We start from the raw sequence: 6761 nt of genomic DNA, 5'->3' as shown, positions 1-6761 counted from the left end.
ATTGAGGTCTTACTCACCTACCCCTGATTTTATATTCATTAATACCTATTCCTTGATGACCTTTTTAAATTAATTTATTTAGTTAACTTATCAACTTTTTAGATCATAATTTAATAGCACATTGTTTTGGAGGGTTGTTACCGTCGTATTGAATTGTTAGTTTAAATATAATATTTGTTTTGATTGTTATCTAAATTTAGTTGTATTGTATTGTTTAAATCCATCGTTAGGTAATGACAAAATGATTGGTGTGATCCTTTCGTTACCTTGGTATTTTCTTCTCATTTTGTCTTTACTTATTATTTAATAATTATATTTTATCATTTACTCAACGTTTTCATAGTAGCTCTACCCATACCCTACAATTTCATGTAGGGTCATTATTCAAATTATGAATATGTGACATTATGTAACGACGAAGAACGATAATCTATTTAAACAAACCGAACTTCTTTTTTTCTGTGTTTACTACTATTTGTATTTGTAAATTCATATGAGGAACAGAAAAATGTGAAGAAATCAGAATTTCCAGATGGGTTTTTATTTGGAACTACCACTTCAGCTTATCAAGTATTATCTTCTCTTTCATTTATCACATTTTCACTAAATTTTAACCCACCTATCATGCCTTTTTAATATTTTTTTTCTCATTGAGCTCTTCATCATTGAGCTCTTTTTGAAAAAATATTGAGCGTTGTTTTAACTTTCACTTTGTAGTGTCTTACTTTACTTTTTTTAAAAAAAATCTTTCAAATTAATACCCCAAAAAAGCACAAGTTTTTTTTTTTTTTAAAATAAAAAATTGTAAGGATTAAATTATTAGTACTGTAATACTTATTTAGTGCTCAATAATAATTAAAAAATAAAAATATTGACCAACACCAATATTTATAGGTTGAATGATAAAAAAATATAGCTCAAATGAACAAGCGATATAAGTCGATAATATAAACAATAGAAATTGACAAAATACAAAAATCTTGCATATATAAAACTAGTCTGAAATGAACAAGCGATATAAGTCGATAACATAAACGATAAAAGTTGGCAAAATACAAAAATCTTGCATATATAAAACTAGTCAATTAAGAAAAAAAAAAAACAAGCGTGACAAACACACATATTTTTTTTAAATAAGCGTGACATAAAATATATAAAGAGAGATACACATATTGTGATATTTTTTCTTAGTTGAGAAGTGTGTTGATAATAAAAATCAATTAGAAATTATAGAAATTTAGCTAGGACTTTAAAATAGTATTGAGAACCTTGAAAGAAAGAGAATTGAAATATTTTTCATTACAACTATGTGAAAAAAATTACATAATATTTTAGATTCTAATATTTATACTTGAGCAAAATATAAAAATATAGCATTTTAAATAATAAGGACATACAAATGTACCCTAACTAAAAATGAACGCAACCTGAACTCCATAATGAACCCCCAAGACCACTGCTACACCTTTCAGTTATCTTGAGGGAGTTTATTTAAGTTTATATTCAAAAAGATCAAGACATCACATACTATTCTTTTTCAAAGTAAATGAAATCAACGAAGTTCTTTCCAAAGATAAACTCAAAATACTGAAATGTTGCTTAACGTTCTTGACGATCAAATACATGTTAAGAAGGTCTAAAATCATTTATGTTCGAGAAATACGCTATTAAATTGTTTTCATATTGAACTCTTTGCTTGTATATTGTTGAGGCTAGTGTTTGTGAGAAAATCTCTAAACCAATGGGCCGATAATTTTGGGCTTCGATTCAAAGAAAAACGATCAACATGATAAAGCCCAAATTTGACGGTGTAACCAAATCTCCACTCAAAATTATCCATTAAACTCCATACGAAATAACCACGTACATCAGCACCATTCCTGTCCAACATAATTTATTAATGAAAAATAATTAAAAATATATCTTAATTCAAGTTTATATATATATATATATAGTGATTGAGTACTCTTAATATATATATATTAGATCTTACGAGTTTGTGTATGTAAAAAAAAAGGTTGTGTATATATACACTTATACTGATGTACATAAATACTATGACTTTACAATTCGTGTTTTATTGATTCAAATAAAGTAGACATTTTTTATACACATATATATTTAATTAATTCACTGGAAAAACTTTATATGATCGAAAATTAATTACTCCGCGTTATTATTACGAAAGATAAATACCTAATTGATCGAGCCAAAGATGCTAAGTATGCTTTGTGATACTTAATTCGTTTCCTATCTTGGTCCATATCATATTCTTCTTGATTCTCATTTGATGCATACCCTGCATGAAGTATGTATATATCATAATTTACTTTCAATTACATAAATTTAACATTTCTAATTATATTGCCATTTTAATTAATTAAAGAGATTAAAACCTTTACCATTTTCAGTCACAAATATAGGCAAGTTATTGTATCTCTTGTTAACATAATCAACGATATCTTCCATGCCTTGCGGAACCACATATACTCCGGGCATTCCCATCTGAAAAATCAACTCGATGATCATTAATTTGATCAATTAAAGCATAATTTTGAATAATAAAAAAGACTTTTGTAAATAAATAGTTACGTATTTAGATAATCGTCAGGAAGAAATTATTTACTTGATCTCCTATGTATGCACCATCTTTTTGTCCAGTAATAAGCACATAGCCACGAATGGCTCTATTTTCACCATGTGTACAAAGAACATCACTCTCCATGCATGTACAATTTGAATTAAGGCAATCTTTCACAAACCATGTTGTATAATGATTAAGTCCTATGAAATCAGTGCTGTTTTTTATAAGTATTTTTTCTTCCGAGCTGAATATTGGTAATTTTGTCCCAAGATAATGACGCATTTCTATTGGATAATCTCCGTACACTAGAGGATCAAGAAGCCTGCATGATCATATAATATTTATCCAGGTCAATAATTTAGAATAAACAAGAAAAGGCAAAGTACATCATATAAACTGAATCAGTACGAACAAGAAGTAAAAAAAAAAGGGATATTTATAACTAATGTCCATATATATATATGATCAGAGTCCGGCTTCAAAACAACGCTACATATCAAAAGAGACCCTCCCTAAAAACACAGACTAAAATGGACACTTCGCTCATTTGTGGGCGAACTGTTGTAAACAAAGTTAACTTCTGTTAGTTCACCTTAATTAAGTAATGTTTTTTTTTTTTTTAGTTTTGGGGTGAACTAACGAAAGTTAACTTTGTTTATCACAATTCACTCATAAATGGGTGAAGTGACATCCATTTTGGTCTGTATATTTAGGAAGGATACTTTTGGTTTATAGCGTTCAAAAAATGTCCATTTTAAAGTCGGACTCTATTGATATAACGTACCAGGCAACATGAAAGGCTAAAGCCCTGTTTGTTGCTTTGTTGTCAGCCTCATTATCCGTCATTGGTTTATACATGTAAGCGCTCGCAACCATTCCTATCGTTCCACCTTGTTTTTCCTACAGTTCGTACAGTCATTTTTTATAATAATATTTTATGTAGTAAAGTTCTTGTTTTTGAAATCGATTTTCATGTTATATCATATAAGAGTTGAAAAATATTTAGACAAAAGACGTTGTTATTACCTGGAATTGGTCACGATAGATTTTGACAGCTTTGGCATGGGCCAAAATTGAGTTGTGGACAACAAGTAAAGGCTCAATATCTGAATTACCATAAGAACATTTACCAAAAGGGGGAGAACAATGGGAAGGTGGAAATACACCTTTTAAATAGGCCATTTCCATATATAAATTTGGCTCATTTAAAGTTGCCCAATATTTCACTCTATTCCCAAAACTCTTAAAACATATTTCAGCAAAGTAAACAAACTCCTCCCTGTAATTAAATAATGGCGGAATCAGAATTTTTATATAAGGAGATTCAAAATATATTCTAGAACGTCATAGTCGTAATTTGAATTATATAATCTAGTGAAGTGTCAAAAACACGTATTACTATCCACTTTTGTTGAATTTCACACCTAATACATCTAAACTATCAGTAATATGAAACTATACTCTTAAGAGTATCGTTTTTAAAAAAAAAAATGTGGGACATGACTCAAAGTAAACGTTATTATTTTAGGTTAGGAATATATTTAATTAATTAATCTTGAAATATAAGATAAGTTATACACTATATAATAGATAAAGATGATCTGACGGTATAAAAAATCTTACTGCATAAGAGGACTGAGCCAGGCCTGAAATCTGTCTTCAAATTCCTGAGGATAGTCATAATGGTGGATAGTCACAAATGGTATTATTCCTGCATTTTATTAATATGACAATCATAATTAATTTATCTTTTTGGTCATAAAATGTAAAAATAAAAAGAGTTGACTAATTAGAGAATTAGTGTAAATTATCACCCACCTTTGAGTAGGAGACTATCAATAATGTTATTGTAAAATTTTATTCCAGCTGGATTCACAAGCCCTAACTTTCCTCCTGTTCAAAAAATTGATAATAATATTAGATCTTAATTGAGATACCTAATTTATTAATGCTAAGGATAAAACATGAAATTAAATATTGTCTTTTTTTCATATGTTAAAATTGAAAAAATAAATAAATTAAAATAGTAAACAAGTAAAAATGAATATATACAATACTTTTTGTTATATATGAAAACTAAAAAATATCTATTTAGCACTCTAAAAAAATATTTTTTTTACTGCAAAATATTTTTCATTGTACCAAACACACCCTAAGAGAGGAGCCAGAAAATAAAATAAAACAAAACATACTGGGTAAAATTCTACTCCAAGAAATGGAGAATCGATATGCATTTACTCCAAGAGAGGCCATTATGTCAATGTCTTCCTGTCATCATTCATTAAAACAAATTAAATACATAATTAACATATGTATCAAATGTTAAAATCAAATTAAATAATTATTTTGAATTTATTATTTTATTTTATTTTTGAAATCCAAGAATAACGCAACCGCTATTTTTTTGGATGCAGAGTTTATTTTATATACATACCAAGTAACGATGGTAATGATCGTCAGCTATGTCTCCACTTCCTCCATTTGGTATTCTACCTGTAAACAATTTTAAGTACAAAATAAGATAAATGTATTAATCATTCATGTTTATTTTATATGATAATAATAATATTTGACTAGATATAACAGATAAAGTCTATTTATCGCCACTCTTAGATGTTGAAGTTTTAATCATGCCATGGTTAGAGGTAGAGTTAGATTTAAACTTTGTAACGTGTTTTAAATTTTAGAATAGCGACATGTGAAATTAATTTTTTTTGTATCATTTACATAAATTTCATAGTGTTAAGAGTTAATTACATTATTTTCTACTCTTTTTCAAATTACAAAATTCTTTAAAATTTATGAAATTTTGGAGTTCCGGATACATCAGCAGACATCCGGATACATAGGAGAGGGATGTATCCAAGAAGGGAGGGATATATCCGAGAGTGGAGGGATATATCGGAAAGGGGATAGGACATCCGAATACATCGGGAGTATTAGAGAGGGAAGGGATGTATTTGAGAAGGGATAGAGATGTATTAGCGAGAGGGAAGTGATGTATTCGAAAGAGAATTTTTGAACTTTTTTAAATGGTAAGGAATTTTCGAGATTATGGTAAAATAAGATGTGTATTTAGATAGTTTTTCCTAATATTTTTTACATATATTTTATGAACTTTTTAGTGTAAATATAAACTTTTGACTAATGGTATTGGGTTTGGTCAAATCTGAATCTAACCTTCATTTAAGTATAATTATTAAAATGAGATAGTTACCATTGATATGACAATAAGTATCCCAATTGCTAAGACTTCTGCCATCTTCACTATATGCTCCTTCAACCTAACACACAAAAAATTGCAGGATTAGTAATTAGTTATAATTAATTATACCATTAGATAAATTAAAGAGACTACAAAAAAAAAACTACTATATGTTTATTGAAATTTTCCACCGAAAAATATTTAGTGGCTATTCTCATGTTTATTTTGATTGAATTAGTGAGAAAATAAAAAAAATAGTGGTGTTTACAAACGGAAAAAATTAGGAAGCTTCCCAGTATTTCAGTGAGAATTTGTTTTCCAATCATGCATTTTCCTGATGAGATAATTCGGCAAAAATAAATGGGAAAACCATATTTTATAACATAATTTTTTTACTGATTCACGATAAGAGCGAGCTAACCAAAAATAAAAGGTGAGACATATACATACTTGATAGGCAGAAGTTGAAGTCCCAAAAAGAAAACCATTTGGAAACTCTGATTTCTTCACCTCTTCTTCCCAGCCATTTATGATTTTGTTTGAATAAACATGTTGCAATATTAAGAGGATACAAATAATGAAATAGTACTTCTTAAGGGTCCATGAAGTTTTCATTATTTTTTGCCTCAATAAAAGGTGCAATCTTTTTGCTTTTGCATTAAACTGATTTATATACAGGGCCGACTCAACAACATTAGAGGCCTAAAGCAAAACTTAAGAGAGGGACCTAATATCTTTTTTCATCATATATACTTTTATTTAAAATCTAGTTTTCTAGCTATTTTAGATGCGAAGTCATTAGGTACTGTTTTATAATCAATTTGTTTTTAATAATTTCTTTTCAAATGATAATATATCTAATTCATTCAATATCTCTTGAGATATTGTTGATCTTAAAAAAGATTTAATCAATTTTAATTTTGAAAAAAACTTCTTTCGGCTGAGGCAACGGTTACAGGAACTGTTAACATT

General features: G+C 28.2%; 1 protein-coding gene across 1 annotated transcript; it reads right to left on the bottom strand.

The window, feature by feature from the left end:
- Positions 1 to 1440: 1440 nt before the first annotated feature.
- On the bottom strand, positions 1441 to 6447 carry LOC102582742 (beta-glucosidase 18-like). Its single transcript, XM_006348168.2, has 12 exons — positions 6240 to 6447; positions 5802 to 5868; positions 5019 to 5077; positions 4777 to 4852; positions 4403 to 4477; positions 4208 to 4295; positions 3611 to 3863; positions 3369 to 3484; positions 2627 to 2906; positions 2403 to 2505; positions 2197 to 2299; positions 1441 to 1880 (listed from the first exon to the last, which is right to left on the bottom strand). The coding sequence occupies exons 1-12, from the start codon at positions 6402 to 6404 to the stop codon at positions 1679 to 1681; spliced, it is 1587 nt and encodes a 528-aa protein (XP_006348230.1). The 5' UTR covers positions 6405 to 6447; the 3' UTR covers positions 1441 to 1678.
- Between the last annotated feature and the right edge of the window lie 314 nt (positions 6448 to 6761).

This window comes from Solanum tuberosum, unplaced genomic scaffold, assembly GCF_000226075.1.
Source record: "Solanum tuberosum cultivar DM 1-3 516 R44 unplaced genomic scaffold, SolTub_3.0 scf00096, whole genome shotgun sequence".
Classification (NCBI taxonomy): Eukaryota; Viridiplantae; Streptophyta; class Magnoliopsida; order Solanales; family Solanaceae; genus Solanum; species Solanum tuberosum.
Note: the sequence above shows the minus strand (reverse complement) of the source record. Positions and strands in the feature narration are given on the sequence as shown.